Raw genomic sequence first — 18193 nt, 5'->3', positions numbered from 1 at the left:
ATACGGCGCAGGATGTGCTCAATGTCAAACACAGGCTCCTCACTATCGACGACTTGTATACATTTACCAACGGCAACACATCTCACTCTTCTCGACTACGACCGAGGACAGTTGCAAACCTTTCAGCAAGGCATTTGACTCACATTCAACTCACCAGGAGACTGAAATGGAAGGTGGTAAAAACATCTTGAACAGCTGTGCATTATCAACTACAGCATTTCTAACAACTATCAGAAAAGCGAACTGCTTTTCATCTCTGGAGTAAATAGGATGAACCCGTCTTCAGCACTAAGGACAGCTCCTCTGTCACAGAGATAGGATCCACTGTACTCAGCTGGGTCGTCCTCTCACTTCTCTTCACGACCTGCGTCCATACGATTTCAGATGATGCCTTTTCTATCGACTTGTTATCAAATTTTACAATAGCACACACACAAACATGGTGGCTCCAAGCCTGGAAGCTACACATTTCTTTATTTTCTGTCACGCAGCCAAGGTAACAGGTAATAATAAAACAATAATAATTACAATATTAATTATAATACAATAAGTCAGTATAGCTATCTACCTCATGTCTACATGACTCACATACAAAGCACAATTATTTTCTTTTATCAAAACTTACCTGAATCTTGGAGACATGTCGGGTTCCTTTGCCTGTTCTGTAACGCGTGGTCTACTGTTGAAGCGTCTCTCGCTCTCTCTCTCTTCCCCCCTATCTTTCTCTCTCCCTCTCTGAACATTAAGACCCCCTCCCACCCACGCAGTCTCGCTTTCCTTACTGTATTTACCTCTTCTGACAGGGAATGTTGATGCATACGAGGTAAATTGTTTTGGAAACCAAGAGTAGAAAACCGAACAAAGTGATTGGCTAATTTAAAAAATAATACACTTAAGGCATTTCGTGTCACTTATAGGAGACGGTCACCTAAGTTGTCATGGCTGTGAGTGCTACCTCGTTAAAGCCATGAACGTATTTTTAAATAAAATGTAACATCTTAAACTGAAAGAATGCAGTGAATGTAAAAGAGCTGACCTCTGTTCATTACACTACAAATTCCGTGGAAGCTACTGTGGAATCAATGTTTTCAGGACCACGGACAGCGCTCAACAGACCACGTTGCGCTGCCTTGTGTTCAAATGGAGAGTTTTTACTTCCCATGTCAATACAGAGTCCAGTATTTCACCAATTATTTTCATATTTAGAGATGCTCATAAACAACAGGTATATAAAAGTACTTGTCCACTTCACTGGGTTGTAATGGGGCCCATGATCAGGTATATGCAAACTACTGACAAAAGGACAGACAACTGTTTTCTCATTTTAAGGCAGCTGTGTAGTGTGAAGAAACGCAAAATATGACATAGCTTATAATCCAACTGATCTTGCAGGTTTAATGCAGTGTTTTCACAGTCAGAGGTACAAAGAAACCCCAAGTGTACATCACTGTAAACGGTGCCAAAGCAGCAAATGTACCCCATAAATTCCCCACCAAGAACTGTGGTGTAAAGTCTGCAAAAGCAAAGCCAATATGTTCATTTAGAATGGGGTTTTAGCTTAATTAATTTTACTTATTTTACACGTGAAGTGAAAGTGAGTGTGCCACTGAATACAGGTGTTGGTTTGAATAATACGGATCACAACTAGTAAATAAGATCCTACAAATGTATTACTGTATTTTTGCGTCTTTTATTAATGAAATATATGACGTGTTGATAAACGGAAAATGGCTGTATTTATTTATTGTATAAGACATGTCAGCTTCAGACAGACAAAACGCCTCCAATGTTATTCTCCTTTTTGTCTAATGTAACAGTAATGTAATGCGCTAGCACACCGACCTCTGCTGTTTTTCATGGGTTACTGCAGTCAGTGGTGCAGTTCGACACTACAAAAATTAGTTATCCTAAAATTAAAACTAAAAATCTAAATGTTCCGTCTTGTGACATAGCGGTACACCTCGTCGTCGAAATACTATACAGTATACAGTTGTAATCACATCATTTAGTGTCCTTGATCTGAAACCTCGCGATGTTGGCCACCGTGTTCACGCATTGTCAATAAAGTTTTCACCAAAAAAAGAAAAAAAAACCCAGCAATAACAGTACACTGACAAAAGAAAAGCGAAAAGAAAATAACAGTACACTGACAAAAGAAAAGCGCCCGGTTACTATTATAAGTTCCTTCAGAACTGCAGATAGTATTGCTGAAATTCTCCAGTCGAAACATTCGGACCGTGTCTTTAACTGCCAACACAACTCTAACGTAAGAAACTACTCGCACGTCAACCCAACTTTGTATAACGGAAGTGGCTTGTTTTGGGCCGTTTGACTGCAGATCCGGCCAACTGTTGTTAGCATACGTTAGCCGCCGCTAGCTTTCCGGTTTCAGAATAAGTTGATTTAATCGAGAAAGAAAGGCTGACAAGTCGCAAATCTCCGGTATAGGTATAGATAAAAAGAAATCCTGGAAATCGGTTCTACGGCTTCACGTCATACTGTTTTATACGTATAAAAACGGTATTCATTTCAAGTAAACATACTTGTGAGTTAGCAAGTACTGTACATTTCAGTTGGATCCACTGAATGCGCACTTGTTTCGATCATAGTTAGTATATCCAGTGACTGACCAGCGAATACAATTCGGACACTATTGTGATAAAATGAGCTTAACCTGTTTTATTTGCACCAAACGGGAGGAGTTTATACCATGATGACGAAGATAATGTGAATAGTGTTACTCTGTCATGCATGTATTGTAATACTTATTAATCATCATTTTAAAGCAATCTGTAGAAAATTAACATAGTTGAAACGTAAAGCTGGTCATTGTTTCTATTTTATAAACGAGTTGTTGAAAACCAGTTTAACGCTATAAACATATAATTATAACGGTGTTTGTGTATGTTTGCAAGTAGATTTGTATAAGCAATGGCATTCAGAAAGAGGACGTTCATGTCTTGCAAGGCCATGATTGGACCTGGGTCTTTAAGTCCTCTGTGGAAAATCCCTGTAACAATAATATGCACTGATTGGATAAAAAAAAAGGAGTGAAAACAGTAGAAGTAAGAAGGATAGGAAGACATACAAGGAGGGGTGTGGTGAGGTGCTGAGTGAATCTGCTGCTCAAGTGCACTTAGATTAGAAGGTTTTTTTTCAGCAATAATTCCCATAGCATTAAAGTGCATAACTCAGTGAGTTCTATATCCTATTGTTGGAGAAATGCCTTGCAAGTTCAACGTGTGATGCTTTTTATTGTAAATTTTTCTTTATCTTTCATAAAAAGTCGTCATTAGTCATCAGAGCTGCAAAAACTAAATTAATTTCAAAAACACAAATGCGACTGAAGAAGTGACTTTGTAAGTCGAGTTGGATTTTCTTTTTTATAGAAATTACCTGGGTGGGAATCTCTATCACATACAGTATGCAGGTTAGATGCCAATACAGTGATCACATTTGAGTTAACTTTGAGTTACCCAGGTTGTGTAACTTGCAAAACCTGTAAAATACCTCTTCTTAGAAATGCTGCATTTCAGGTACTTAGGAAAATGACCTGAAAACAAAAAATGCTGTTTGTTCTCAGGACTGTCTCCATCCACACAGAGTCTTGTTATAGTATTTTAAATAATAGCATTAATATTTTTAATTTCGGGGGAAACAGTGATATCTAGTGGCCGGCATGAAGTAAGGCAGTTGTGCAAGACCACTAAATTTAGCCTTAACTTGTGTACAGATAGAGTTATGCAAGATTGATTGTGTTATATTTTAAAGAATTCTGAATTGTCATTTGTATTATTTATTATTCTAGTAGTAAATATAAGGTATTTATGTAAAATGTTCCCTTCATCTATTAAAAGTTGTGTTATTTACCCTTTTTATTTTGCAGGACAGTGGTTTGTGCCGTTCTCTCACTCAGGGGCCCTCAGTCCTCCCAGCTCTCAATATGGACGAGGACCACACTCACTGTACCTCCTGTGTCAACAGGAGATGCATGGTCAGAGCTGAACCAGGAATTTCCTGTGACCTCATCACCTGCCCTCAGGTGTGTGGGGCAGTGTTTCACTCCTGCAAAACTGATGAGCATCACCTTTTATGCCCCTTGGTAAGGGTTCCTTGTTTGAACAGTGGCTACGGCTGCCCCGTGGTGCTGGTTCGCAACCAAATGTACGATCATCTTGAAGTTTGTCCGGCCGGAGTGGTGTTCTGCACCATGGAGTGGAACAGATGGCCTGTAAGCTGCCTGGACTACACCTCCTACGAGAGCCTGAGCCGCGGGGTGGAGAAGGTGGAGCAGTTGGACATGGCGCTTGCCCTTCAGGACCAACGCACCCTACTGGAATCCCTCAAGGTGATTGCCATGGCTCCAACGGTGGAGAAAATGTCACATCTCCCAGTTAGTAAGGAGAACAGCACAGCTATGGACTCGTCTCTGTCATCATCTACCTCAGGTTTAGCAAAGGAGAAGATCATGAGTGGAATTAATGGACTGCACGAAGAGCACTTAGGTAAACTTTATGAGGCCACAGTTGAGACGGCGAGGACTTTGGCTGCAGCTTTAGACTATGTTAGCAGTGCCACCTTTGTTGACAAAAGTTCACTGGGTAGAAGTAGGGCTGGAGGCCTGGTGGCGGGTACACAGGGTAACAGTGGAGATCATCCAAGAGGTTTAGAAAACCCCATGTCTGGCGTTAAGCCTGTGAGCTTATGTTCTGGCTGTTTGAGTGAGAGCGTAGTTCCTGAAGAAACAGAGAAGACTATTTTAGTTTCAACTAATGGTTCACTTTCAGGGGTAATGAAGTCCACTCAGGAGACCCCCTATCCTGTGAAGGCGCAATGTGACACAGATGCTGGTGCCCCTGAAGAGACTGCGACCCCTCAGATGATATCTGCAGTGCCTGTCAGCCCAGCTGTAGCACAGAGGGCTGGTCTTGTTGTCCTGGATGACAGAGGGCTTGTTTCTTTAGAAATTCATAGTTCTGAGCAGAGTGATAATTCATTAACGAGCCAAAATTGGTGTTCATTACCTAATGGTCAGCTGGACTTCATGCCAGAGAGGCCACTTAATAGATTGCGACCCGAAATGGAGGATAAGTCAGTGGATACTTCAGATCTGTGGCAGGAAGATGACCAGATGGGACTGGGAGAGATTGATTTGATCACTGCGGCGCTGCTCTTCTGTCTGGAGGAGTCGAAAGAAAGCAGAAGAATTTCAGACACGATCTACATTGACGGCTGCCGTGTTGACTTTGGGACACAAACCTTCACATTCCCTGCTGCCATTTTGGTAACAAATACCAGGGTGGGCGACATGGCCTCGGCATCTGCCTGTGACCACGCTGCCCCACAGCTCTCCTACCCCAACCCTTTTTACACTCTCCGTCTCAGTCTCCTGCTGGAGGTCGAAGCACTCGCTCATAACTGCTACCTTCCCTCAAAACCCAGGTCTCAGCACATGTTCCCCTTCATCTGTGGCCAGTCATTCCGCAGGGACCAGTTTTCTTCCCATTTCACCAACGTCCACAGTGACATCCACGCAGGTCTGAATGGTTGGATGGAGCACCGCTGTCCTCTGGCTTACTACGGCTGCACGTTCTCACAGCGGCGGTTCTACCCATCCCACCAGGAGGCCAAGGTGGTTCACGACAGGTACCTACGGTCTTTTGGCATCCAGCCTTGTCCAAGAACACCACTTTGTGGCAATTCCCAGTCTGACCAACTAAGCGGGCTTCCCATCGAGATATTGTGGCACATTGCGAGCTTCCTGGACAGCTTCAGCCTGTGCCAGCTCTCACTGGTTTCTCGGACCATGAGGGAGCTGTGTGCCAGTCTCCTCCAGACCAGGGGTATAGTGGAGCTGGTGTGGGAGAGACGACAAGGCCCTGGGAACAGCACTCTGTCATGGCAGGTCAAAAAGAAAGTGAGTTAAAACAGAATCTGTTGCCTTTCTACACCAACTTTAATTTGTATACATTATGTACGTGAACACACTTTGATTAAAAAGAATAAAAATACTAATCATCTGTTATTTGTTGATGAAATTGGACCTAAATGGGGAAAATAACAGAAACGATTTGCTAAGTTTTCAATTTAAAGTAGCAGGTTTCAACAGTTTCGATCGATAGCTGCTACTTTATTCACTGTAGAAACTGTAAAAGTGTGGAAATTGCATTAATTTGTGATTGTGTTTATGTTTAAATTTTAACATCTGATTGAGCCTTGTAGCCAAAGCCCTTGTTGTGAAGGTCTTGGACACGTGTCTTTATCATCATTGCACCGTCCTTGAGGTCCTTGAGGTGCTCTGGTGTCTCAAACTAAATTTTCACATTTTTATCACAACCTTCTTTTTTGTTCTCTACCGCAGGTGTGGAGATTCAGCACTGCCTTCAGCCCAGTGAAGTCCTGGGGTTTCTCAGACCTCCCACACATGTCAGAGCACCTTAGAAAGTGTCACTTCAACGAGGTGGAGCACCAGACAGAACCTATACCTCTCCCCGCTATGTGCACCGCCCAGGAGGGACACTCACTACGACGTGTTTTACGTCACATCAGCGCCTAGATTACACTTTGGATTAATGCCTTAATAAAGAAAAAACAAAACACTAAATATCTCTGTTTTCAGAAATCATAAACTCACGTAGCTTTGCACTGCACTTTTGCTAAAATGCAACCGCACTAAAGTATATTTTTCTGTTTTCTCCCGGGTGTCTTTACTGTTGAACCAAACGGACGAAAAATGTAATTTGTTATCATGTAGGTTTTTCACAACGGCTGTGTTTGCACTTGTCGAGGGGCAATTACTCTACTCCTCCTAATTCTGGCTGTGACTGTTGTTCTAATGCACGTCAGATGTCTGGGTTTGCAGATCATCAGTACAGATTAAAGAAGACTAGGAAAATAAGAACATGGAGTGATGTATGTCATGGAATTTGCTACCACTCAATAAAATCTTTGTTGCCTTTTCTTTTTAATGTCAATTTTTATTAACAGTTTTTTGGTTTGTTTTTAAAATTATTATGTTCATGTCAGTAGGAGAAAATGTCACCAGGGTTATATAACGTGTATAACCTTTTACAGGTTATACACGTTATATAACATTCCCCACCCAGTTGCACAACCTATAATGTCTGAAACTTCCAACCCAGCTACAGTTCCACGTTGTAAATGGGCAGAGCAAGTTGCTGAAAAGCCTCAACAACAAGACTGCACAGCACAAAAAAGAGGAACACCAGGGTCTGCAGCCATGGCTGAGTACAAGGTAGAGGTAAAAACTGGGGACCAGCCGGGTGCAGGAACGTGGGATCACATTTTGGTGACAATAATTGGAGATGCAGGAGAAAGTGAGCGAACAAATCTGGACAACTTTGGCAGAGACTTTAAGAGTGGGAAGGTAAGTGGAGCACTGCACGTTGTTGGATTTGCGTCTCCTAACGTATTCCTGAATTCATGTGTTTCATCGTAGGTGGGGACTTACATCATAAAAAGCAGCTCATCTCTGGGGAGACTTCTGCTGCTCAAAGTGGAGAAAGACCCCTGCCTTACTTTCAAAGACGATGAATGGTACTGCTCTACCATAAAAGTGACCACTCCTGAAGGAGATGATATCCTCTTCCCCTGTCACAGATGGATTTCCAGAGGTGAAGATGTGCAGCTGAGAGGTGGCCCAGGTCTGGAAACTCCCTAAACTGGTTAAAAAAAAACAACTTACATTTTGGTGGCATTTCCATTGTAAAAGATATTTTGCTGCATTTGTCTCTTAGCCATGAAGACGTTTGATGATGACCACCCTCTGTTGATTGCACATCGGAGCAATGAGAAGGAATTTAAAAAAAGCATTTACCAGTAAGTGTGACAAAACTGCTGGCTTAGTGAGTCAGAACCTGGAGAAATTTGTACTTTTTTTAAATTTTAATTCAGATGGGGCAAGTACGTTGATGGCCTACCATATATGTTGGCCAATGAAGATGGAACCAAGCTCCCAGCTGAAATGCAACGAACTAAAACTACAAATGATGAGCACAACAACTTACAGACGAAAATGTCAGTCTACTCTTAATCAATAGCAATATTAATGTTTATCCCAAGTTCTATCAGGTATTTATTGACGGTTCTCTTAATGACCTCATCTACCCGTCTTTATTCAGAAGCCTTGAACTTATGTTCAAGGGGAATTTAAAATCAACGGACACATGGGAAAGCCTTGAAGCCTCGAGTAATGTCTTGAACAAAAAAACTAAAGTTTCTGGTAAATCCCACAAAGCCTTTTTAATGAATTAGCATTATCTACGTGTTGCTTTTCACCTAGACATCATTATGAGATGTTTTTGTAACTTTTTTCCTCCTCTTAATAGAGTACATAAAGAAACACTGGATGGAAGATGAATTTTTTGGATACCAGTTTTTGAATGGAATAAATCCTACAACGATCAAACGCTGCACCACACTACCACAAAACTTCCCAGTCAGAGAAGAGATGGTGAGGCCATTCCTGAGAGAAGGCACCTCGCTGTATAAGGAAATGGAGGTATGACATGGAGGTGGGACTCTCTGGGAGGCATATATTATTGTGTCGCTGTTGTTCATACGAATGCAAATGGAGCAACATATCCTGCTTGGCATGAGAAGCACAACTATGACATTTTTGCAGCTTTTGTTCCTGAATGACATGAACAGAAGACATAAATCTTGTTACTTAATAAATCACAGGACATAAATCTTGTTACTTAATAAATCAGTAAAAAAAAAAATTCTCAGAAAAAAAAATATATAAAATAATTTTGTTCAGTTTTGTTATCTGTCTTCTTTTTATTAGTCTCGTGTCTGCATGTTTAAATGCATGTTATGGTGAATTCTAAGGTAAAGAGGGAGGGGGAGGGGAGATGCATGCTCCTTTTGAACCACCCCATTCTCTGCACTCTGCGAGCGCACATTTTACAAATTGAGCATTTAGGGCGCCACATGAATGTTATTTTTCCTCAGCCGTGGCTCTACTTTAGCCATTCACTGCTACACTGACACATTTTGTTTATGGCAATTATGGCTTACGGCAATTTCATCCTTCCACACACAGAAAGGCAATATATTCATTTATGATATGAGGAGGATGGACGGAATTCCCGGTCGGGATGGTGATAATGGTGGACCTCTGCAGTCCGTGACTCCCGGTCTCTGTTTGTTCTATTCAAACCCAGAGAAACAACTTAAACCAATAGCCATACAGGTAACACCTTGGTGTCCTGTCATTTTTCCTCCTGCATGGAGTGAGAAAAGAAAATAATAAATTCACTTTTTCTCTACTATAGCTGCACCAGAGACCATCAGCACAAAGTCCCATATTCCTGCCGAGTGACTCAGAGACTGATTGGCTGCTGGCCAAGATGTTCATCAAGAGTGCAGACTCAATGGACCATAAGGTGGTTCATCACCTGTTGTTTACTCACTTTCTAGTTGAAGTCTACGCTGTCGCCGCTCTACGCTGCTTCCCTGCGATTCATCCACTCTACAAGGTATGACATGGCTGATTCCTTCCAATCACTGTAAAGTGTAAACAACAGAGAGACACATGTTTTAAGGTTGTTAGCAGACGAGTGTAAACAACAGAGAGACACATGTTTGTAGGTTGTTAGCAGACGAAAATAGAGCAGCTTTGGATTCATCACAATCATGATTAATTGTCATTTATCACGGTTAATCATGACCACTTGTGATCAACCACAATAAATCAAGATAAATCAACATCCATGCGTATGAGAAAGTTGTCTTTTTTCTGTGTATTATACGATAACTGTTTATGAATTTAAAAAACTGTGAAGAAAAATATGAAGAAAAAAATTGGCTTCCTAAGGTCAGTGGATCACAGTCATTACTGTTGAGGTCTCCACCAATACACATGCTTGGCATCGAGATGTTATTAAAAGATTGAGGTGCTTACGTGAAACAAACTTTTTCCTGCAGAGTGCATAAATGGCATTTTTATCAGCTGAGTGTCAGGACAGTGAAAAGTGGACAGACTTATCAATCTTATCTATTCTAAGTACAGTGCACATCATTTTACCAAAGCATGATATTTTGACCTGATAAATTATCTATTCTAAGTACAGTGCACATCATACAGACCTGATAAACTTCACAAAATAATTCATGTGATTCATTTTGACAGCCCTTGTTTTTTTAGGTTTCACAGCAGGAAGTTGAATCAAATCCAAGTTTAACAGTGAAAAATGTTTACTCTCTGTTCAGCTCTTGATTCCACACTTCCAAACCACGATCTTCATGAACGCTGCAGCCAGGGAAATTCCTTTTGGAACTGAAGCACTAACTATAGTGAGGCTCTGTGTTCATACATTTCAATTTTGGCATTTACTCACTGAAATCCCATTTTGCAATAAAGATTCCTTTCTATTAAATTCCAGAGCTCCATTGGAGAGGCTGGATGCATGGAGCTAATGAGAAGGTCTTTGTCTGAACTGACCTACAGCTTCATGTGCTTCCCGGAGAACATTGCCGCTCGAGGACTGGAGTCTGTCCCTAACTTTTACTACAGAGATGATGGACTCAAAGTGTGGAACATCATCAATGGGTAACTTTGCTTTGCTCACTGCTTTACTGGTTAATAATCTTTATTTTATTTTGTTCTAAAACTACAATTAAACTTTGTCTAAAAAAATACCATGTGTTTGTACCAGATTTGTCCATGAGGTTGTGAAGTTTTACTACCCCACAGACTGTCACGTCTGCAAGGACAGTGAGCTGCAGAAATGGATCAAAGAGATATTTTCCTATGGGTTCTTAGAAAGACAATCCTCAGGTATTTGGGTTTTGCGTTTGACACAATGCAGTCAGACCACTTGCAGCTAATGCCAGTGATGGACTGATAACTGTGATGCTGTTCACAGGAATTCCTTCATCCTTCTGCTGCATAAATGACCTGTCCAAATTCCTGACGATGATCATCTTTACCTGTACAGCTCAGCACAGCGCAGTCAATAATGGACAGGTGAGGCAAGATTTATCCAGAACACATGCTACCATTTGACACGCCAACAATTTACATCCATCACTGCTATTTTGTCTTTTAAAAACCGTTCCTGCACAGTACGACTACTACTCCAATGTGTACAATAATTCAATTCTACTGCGCAAACCTCCACCAAGCACTAAGGGCCAGACAACCATGAAGACTATTTTGGAGACCCTCCCAAATGTTGGGGAGACCGCCAGCTTTGTGGCACTGGCAAGGTTGCTCAGCACAGATTTGTCAAACTTTGTAAGTTTGTCGATCATCCGTAATAAAGATGAAGAGTGATCAGCCAAACTTCTGGTAACAACAAAAAACTTTTGAATTTACTCTTCTGTCCCGATTGATGCATTTTTAACAGGTTCCCCTTGGCAGCTACCCTGAGGAGCGCTTTGATGACCCTGCCATCCTGCAGATGATTAAGGAGTTCCAAGCAGAGTTGTCCTACCTGAGTGAAGAAATAACAGCAAGAAACTCCCAGATGGAGTGTCCGTATGAATACATGCTTCCCTCGTTGATAGAGAACAGCATAGCAAGATGATTTAGGCAAAGGCAGCAGTCATGATTTAATAATCACTGTAAAGCTCAGTGCTAAACGGTTCCTTTGATTTGGGGCATGCTATAATATTGGGTGATTTTCTACATAAGTAATGAAAAATAGCAATGAAACTTTTTTTTGTGGACCCACTTCCCAGTTGTAAGAAATACTATGTGAGCTGTTTATGTGGAAATCTTACAGATTAAAGACCATAATCTACCCTTGTCAAACTGGTTTAAGGTTGTTGATTGATGCAGTGGTGTGTGTGTGTGTGTGTGTGTCTGCCTCTGCCTCAAAACCCACCTTTTCATGTCAGACAAGCTAAGGTGAACCTAACCATTTCGCACTGTGCATTTGACTTCAGGGCTTGGTGTTTGTAAAAATGTGAAGAATTTGTCTGCCTCACGTTTAAAAAAAAAACAAAACCCTACCTTCAAAATAAGAAAAACAGAAACGTTTTCTTTTTTCTTTTTTTTTTTGTCATTCAGTATACAGAATATTTCTAAATATTTTATTTAGAGAACGATTATCCCTCACTGCTACCGTGTGCTGTCAGTCTGTTATTTATAGACCATATAGTTGGCAGCCGCAGCTGAGTAATATTAAGAGACGTAAGAGGACCCTGCAGGACAGGAAATCGAGGACACTAAACCGTGGAGACAATGCTGTTCAGATTCGGCGTCATTCTCACCCCGGAGTCTGCAGACGTGGAGGTGCTTGTTGTGGGTTCACGTGTGGAAATGGGTCAGTGGGACCTGAGCAGAGCTGTATATATGAAACCGTCACAAAAGCTAACGTCCACGCAGGAACCGGGTCTGTGGTTCTGCGACGTGCAGCTGGCCGAACCGTGCAGCGAGCCGCTGTGGTTCAAGTTCGTCAAAAAGAACGGAGGAAACTACATATGGGAAGGTACGTACAAACGGCAAACTATCACGACCTGTCAAACACCTTGATAGTTAGTGAGAGAGGAAAACAACTGCGCCATTTTTGCTGTGTTCTTGTAATGTGCAATTTCCGCCACTTGATGGCGGCAACGTAACATTTGTTTTTAATTCGTGGCTAGGCGGTTCATTAGTTATTGTTATTTTTAGTTATATAGGCTTAACTGGCCTACTATGTACAGTGATTGAGTCATAGTTTTTTTGCATTACACATTTGGAATTTTTTTAAAATTATTTGTTTGAAAAATACCTGGTTCCTTTGATACAATGCAGCAACATACAATGGAATATCTTGTCCATTACTGTAAATAAAATGTACGAGAAGTCTCCTTGCTCGTTAATAACACTGGTTTCTAATGTGGGCCCCCTCTTGTGGGATGCCCCTAGAGATAGGGAGAGGGAGAGAGAATTTTTTTTTTTTTTGTGCCACAGTGGGAAATGTTCCTTTTTTTTTAAATGTTATGCCTTTTCAGTGAGATTGTCCCTTATTTTAGCAGCAGTGGCCTGACAGTACTTGTGGTTTTACAACAAAAAAACAGGTTCAAACTAACTGGAAAAAATAAAAATTCTTAAACTGCCCATCATACTGTCGCCTCTAAAGTTGATAGTTGCCAGCAACCACATCAACACAGTTAAGTGTCTCAACATCACTTTGCCTGCTGTGGAAACCTGAGTGACTTGACCCATTAATTCTGAACATGTGGTCACTTACATCGTAAAGCCAGGGTTCTTTCCTCGTCTCCAGGTAGCAGCCCCACCCATGACCGTTGCTGTTGCTATGACAAGAGGAACATGGTCGACGGAGTGCACTGCCATCCAATTGGTCACTGGATAGATGAAACAGGACACACAGATGAGATGAAACACACCACAAGATTTTACTTTATTGTGGCCGGTCAGAAGGCCATGCACTTTTCCAGGTAATGCTATAAAAGCCTCTTTTCATGATGATGAATGGTAACGTACTCAGACTTTCATTGGGAAATAAAACACACCATAATGACACACCAACTACTCTACTTTAAAACTATTGTATTCATAATTGCCAGACAGGCCATTATACGGTACCACAGCCCTCTAACATGAATGTTACAGTTATAATCCACTGTCAAGGAGTCTTGATCCAAACCTCAAGACCTTAAGAGGCATTTAAACTGGAAATATTATGTGATCCTTAGACAAATTATTATTCAACAATTACAACAGCAATGTGAGGAAAAATTCAACATTTAACTCAAGCTGCAGATGTCATTCTCCTTGGCTGGGGATAAGGAACGTAGAGGCCGTCTGGGTACAGCCAGTCAAGGTCAGTCTCTTTGACTGCTGTGTCAGTCTGGAACATCACAGATTAACAGCATCGTTTGCCTTCTTTTTATGTGACACCTCCCGTCGATGTTGACCTGATGCATGCTAATAAGTCCTGAAGAAAGGAGTCTGCCACGGACCACAGCGGTCAGAGGGAAAAGACGAGGGGTCAATCAGAGATGTAGGGCATTTTCTCAGGGCAAGAAGATGGAAAGTGGTTCAAAAGGGAGGGATGAGAAATGTGTTTATTAGGAACTCCTCCTTTGCTGCCTCTCTCTTGTTGAATTTAAATCTTGCCTCAGTGCAGTGTTTCCCAACCTGGGGGGATGGGCTCCTTTTTATCAAATCATCAATTGTGCACAGGGTGCTTCCACGCACCTGGCTGGGCAGTTGTCCGCGGCAGGTAGAGCATGTGACAATCAAGATGAAGCACGAGTTGGGTATCACCGCCGTCATGAACTTCCAGACAAAGTGGGATGTAATAAACAACTCGCACGGCTGCAGACGCAACCCCGAGGAAGCCATGACCTCGGAGACCATGATGCATCTGTACAGAGACTGTGGCCTGGTGTATGTGTGGCTGCCCACCCCTGACATGAGCACAGAGGGTAAGAAAACATCTGGATGTTTGCAGATAAAGACTCAAGGAGAGAATATACAAACAGAGAGAAACAATTGTGAAAACACTCACACGGTAAAAATTCGTTAGTAAATGTAATTGTTAATATACTGGGAAAAAATGAATCAAATGGACTGGTGATAGACTACAGCCTGCTTATTCAAATCGTGGCTCAAGGGCCACATACAGCCCGAACACAACAGACCTGGAGACTGAATATTTTTTCGTACTACACAGAAGATCATACTTCATGTAGATGGTCAGAAGATTTTGAAAACTTGTCTTTCTCTCCCCTCCTGCAGGTCGCATCAGGATGCTCCCTCAGGCTGTCTACCTTCTCCATGGTCTCTTAGCCAACGGTCACACCGTCTACGTTCACTGTAATGCCGGAGTAGGCAGGTCGACGGCCGCCGTCTGCGGTCTGCTCATGTATGTCCTTGGCTGGAGTCTGAGGCGGGTGCAGTACTTTGTTGCCCTCAGGAGGCCAGTAGCGTACATCGACGAGGAGGCTTTAGTCCAGGCTCAGGCAGACTTTGTCCAGAAGTTTGGAAACTTGACACCGTCCTTCTCCTACCTGGAGAGTTAGGCTTTTTTTTTTGTTTGTTTTGAGTTTCTGTACTCCCACATTTTTCTACTTGCACAGTTTTTTTTTCTTCCAACTATGAAAAGCAACAATCAGAGGCACTAAAGAAGGCACGCTTGTTTTACAATAATAATAATAATTACCATCTAGATCATAGAACACAAGTGGGGACTTGTGGTCACAGCACAATCACTTCCAGGGTGAAATACCATCTCAATGATCAGCAAATACTTTCATGGAGGCCTAAACCTCAGGGCAGACATTCGACTTGCATCAGACCAGCTTCACCGATGCAGAGAAGTAATTAAGTCTACGGCGGACATACTGACTGACAAGATTGACAAGTGGATTCTGAGGGACTGCAGACTGATTTATATTGTTTTTGCTGCACATTCTACCACGCACCTTTTTTTCATAATCATAATGTCATCATTTTGATAGTTACAAAAAAAACATCTTCCTGCTGTTGTTTGACTTTCTGTTCCAGCGCTGCGCAGAATGTTCTTGTACTTTGTTGATTTATCGTGAATAATTGTGATTAATTGAGATCTTTTTTTTACAATCACTACCAGTTATGCTTAATCATGATTGATCCGTAGCAATTAATCAGACTAGGAATTGTTTGACAGCCCTACTTTAATTAAATGAAAAAGAAAAACAGGAAGACTTTTGCACAGTACTGTACTATGTGTTTCACATTCTAATCTTCTGACCCTAAATATTACCTTCTGTCAAATAAAGCACTTTAAATCAGCCGAGAACACTGTTAACAGGTTTAAAGAACAGCTACAGGGGACTGTGAAATGCCACTTCTTTTTTGCAACAGTTGTAATCATCAATAAACAGTGCTGACATTATGAAAGGTGACTCTGAGCGTACAGTATGTGTGAAACAGCAGAAACTAGAATCCAACAAATCCAGCCAAATATCAAGCCTTTAAAAGTGAGTTTTACAAAAAAAAAACAGACTTTAAGGAATTGAGGCTGTTTTTTTTAAATATTAATATAAACTTGTTTTTTTGGTTCAATTGTTCTTTCTGTTACTTTTTGCATGTCCTGATGCATGATGGTCTGAATATGAAATCATTATTTACCAACTCTTTCAGCTGTCCTTATTTTATAGCAAAATCTGGCATAAAAAAGGCAACAAATCTCTTTTTTTTTTTTTTTTGAAAAAAAGACAATGTCTCTCCATGTCTGTCACGGAGCCATTCTGTCCACAGATTTTGAAGAATGCAGCTCTGCCCTATCCTTTCCTGGGAGCTTGATAACGTTTCATCTTTATTCATTTATCTGGCACATCATTTTCAGATCCATCTCCTCGGAAGCAAAAAATAGCACAGTTGGCAGGCCCCTTTATTTCATACGAAATAGAAATATTATTAAATCATTGGAATATTGTTCCTCTGCCTTGACATATAATAAGGACATGTAACTTTTTCCAAGAAACAGTTTATGCTGCAAGTCCCTGATGTCAATAGTCAGTAGTGACACATAATCTAAATACCACAGGGCAAACCCAAACAAAACCCCCAAAGAAAGAGAAAAATGAAAGTCCTTGAACAGTTAAGGACAAGAACCAGTGTCTCCGTGAAGATGTCTTATGAGTCAATAAGACATATTTATGTCTTATATTTATTATATTAGATTTATGTCTGTCACTGCGAGAGTGACACAAACTATTACTTGACATTTACCATGACATCAAATCTTAGGGATTGTTCCGGTAAAACTACTCCCATGTTTAATTCATTTTTCAACTGTAAAAAACAAATTTATCAAACAAAACATTTACAGAACATTCAGTGGGTCCATATACTTTCGAGTTTTGCCTCATTTCTTACTAAGTTTTCCAACGAAAGAGGGTTTGGTTCAAAAAGACAAGTCATTTAAAGGCTCATTAAATATTATTTTCCTTAATTATTCATATCTGTGAGATGGATGAGCCAGGCTCTCTGGACTGGGATGGCACATTCACTAGAAATGCACTTTTAATTACACCTGTGAGTGCGACAACAGCCACAAAAGTTTCACTCTGGAAGGGTGAACACACTTCCATTCAATAAGCCCTTTGACTGCAGAGACAAGGTTTTGGCACGAGCTCCACACATATAAAACACTTACGTCCAGGCAGATCTATTAGCTGAACCAGTTTACAACAGGCTTTTATTCATCACTGGCATCTAAAGCCTCTTACCTGGGCAGATGACACCACAGGTCAAACATTAAAAGGAATCACAGATGATTTATATGCATCACATCAGTCTTGGCAGCCACGACCAATTTGCTTAATAGACTCCAAAACCAGTCACGTCATTTGCATTGTCTGGTTTCTCCATTTGGGCCTACAAAAAACCTAACAATAAAGACACCGTTCTCGACTCTGCTTCGAGTCACTGTGTCAGGGACTGACTGTAAAGTACCGACTGCAGCCTCAGACTTGCAGACATTCTGTATTAACAGCTTTTTATATTTTTCAACAGATTCCACCAGTAGCTGATCCGGATGGAACTGGAAGTTGAATCAACAGCAGTAACAGTCAGGTCGACAGAACTTGATTTTTATGGGGAAAAAAGATTTAAACCTAAAACCGAGTACTACCGGGGACGAGTACTACAGACTTATATCCTGGCAAATAAGCTGGGATCACCAACTATGGATGTATGTCAGAGGGATGGAATTTTTCTGGACAGACAACTTGGGAACCAGACACTGAAATAAAAAGTTAGTATTTCTCTCTCCTGCTGGGCTTTCTGTTTACACAGGAAAACCAAGAGAGATTGACTTTTATAAATATATATATCTTTGCTGGAAGCTGCAGGCTGGGATGGTGCAGACTGAGACAAACGTCAGTGCATCGGCAAGGTGTGAGGACAGCGTTGAGTTTAGATACGCTGCTAAAGAGTAAAACAAAACAAAAAAAGAAATAGAAATAGATTGCTTATTGTAGTTGGAGTGAGTGACAGCTCTGTAAGCAGCTTAGTGTCAGCTGATTACAGCTGGGTATGAAACTTATCCTGCCTGAATTCATACAATTGCATGCATTAGATTCTTCACATAAATACACATGATAATTACTTTTGTGACGTAAACTCTCCCAGAATTCTTAGCAGCATTATTTAACACCCATAATGTTCTCAATAAATAAATAAAACCTTCCAGTTCCAGTCACATTTTTAAAGTATTACTATGTT

The 18193-nt window shown here is 41.1% G+C and overlaps 4 protein-coding genes and 1 long non-coding RNA gene across 10 annotated transcripts in view; 3 read left to right on the top strand and 2 right to left on the bottom strand.

The window, feature by feature from the left end:
• Positions 1 to 4278, bottom strand: part of LOC103381085 (metabotropic glutamate receptor 1) — a 29153-nt gene extending 24875 nt beyond the window's left edge. For 2 of the 3 annotated variants that reach the window (XM_008313281.3, XM_008313284.3), the window contains exon 1: positions 626 to 2130. The gene's annotated coding sequence lies outside the window, so the exon portion shown is untranslated. Of the gene's footprint in view, positions 1 to 625; positions 2131 to 3870; positions 3973 to 4087 lie in introns of those variants that run through there. The other variant, XM_025056898.1, reaches the window with a different exon arrangement.
• LOC103381086 (F-box only protein 30-like) lies at positions 2135 to 6956 on the top strand. Of its 3 annotated transcripts, XM_025056899.1 has the most exons (4): positions 2135 to 2266; positions 3887 to 3994; positions 4108 to 5917; positions 6362 to 6956. In XM_025056899.1, exons 3-4 carry the CDS (start codon positions 4163 to 4165, stop codon positions 6554 to 6556), a joined length of 1950 nt encoding a protein of 649 aa, XP_024912667.1. In that variant the 5' UTR covers positions 2135 to 2266; positions 3887 to 3994; positions 4108 to 4162; the 3' UTR covers positions 6557 to 6956. The 3 variants fall into 3 exon arrangements, with proteins under 3 accessions (XP_024912667.1, XP_024912668.1, XP_008311507.1); XM_025056900.1 differs by having other exon boundaries at positions 2136 to 2266; positions 3887 to 5917; XM_008313285.2 differs by lacking the exon at positions 2135 to 2266 and adding an exon at positions 2281 to 2545 and having other exon boundaries at positions 3887 to 5917.
• The window catches only part of LOC103381088 (uncharacterized), a 32774-nt gene continuing 20336 nt past the window's right edge, over positions 5756 to 18193 (bottom strand). Inside the window, exons 2-5 of one of the 2 annotated variants that reach the window (XR_003050113.1) lie at positions 13206 to 13320; positions 9438 to 9531; positions 7472 to 7682; positions 5756 to 5893 (exon numbers count right to left, since the gene is read on the bottom strand). This is a non-coding gene — a long non-coding RNA (uncharacterized LOC103381088). The remainder of the gene's footprint in view (positions 5894 to 7471; positions 7683 to 9437; positions 9532 to 13205; positions 13321 to 18193) is intronic. The other variant, XR_521747.3, reaches the window with a different exon arrangement.
• LOC103381087 (arachidonate 8S-lipoxygenase-like) lies at positions 7087 to 11772 on the top strand. The gene is given in 13 exon segments (XM_025056902.1): positions 7087 to 7664; positions 7758 to 7839; positions 7915 to 8037; positions 8142 to 8242; positions 8349 to 8521; positions 9068 to 9217; positions 9300 to 9503; positions 10237 to 10320; positions 10410 to 10576; positions 10683 to 10804; positions 10893 to 10993; positions 11093 to 11263; positions 11376 to 11772. Coding segments are annotated over 13 exon segments (2202 nt in total). The 5' UTR covers positions 7087 to 7120; the 3' UTR covers positions 11556 to 11772.
• On the top strand, positions 12055 to 17723 carry epm2a (EPM2A glucan phosphatase, laforin). The gene is made up of 4 exons (XM_008313287.3): positions 12055 to 12461; positions 13239 to 13413; positions 14162 to 14406; positions 14720 to 17723. The coding sequence occupies exons 1-4, from the start codon at positions 12215 to 12217 to the stop codon at positions 15001 to 15003; spliced, it is 951 nt and encodes a 316-aa protein (XP_008311509.1). The 5' UTR covers positions 12055 to 12214; the 3' UTR covers positions 15004 to 17723.

This window comes from Cynoglossus semilaevis, chromosome 7, assembly GCF_000523025.1.
Source record: "Cynoglossus semilaevis isolate Cse_v1.0 chromosome 7, Cse_v1.0, whole genome shotgun sequence".
In the NCBI taxonomy this organism is placed as follows: domain Eukaryota; kingdom Metazoa; phylum Chordata; class Actinopteri; order Pleuronectiformes; family Cynoglossidae; genus Cynoglossus; species Cynoglossus semilaevis.
This window is presented reverse-complemented; position numbering and strand designations above follow the sequence as displayed.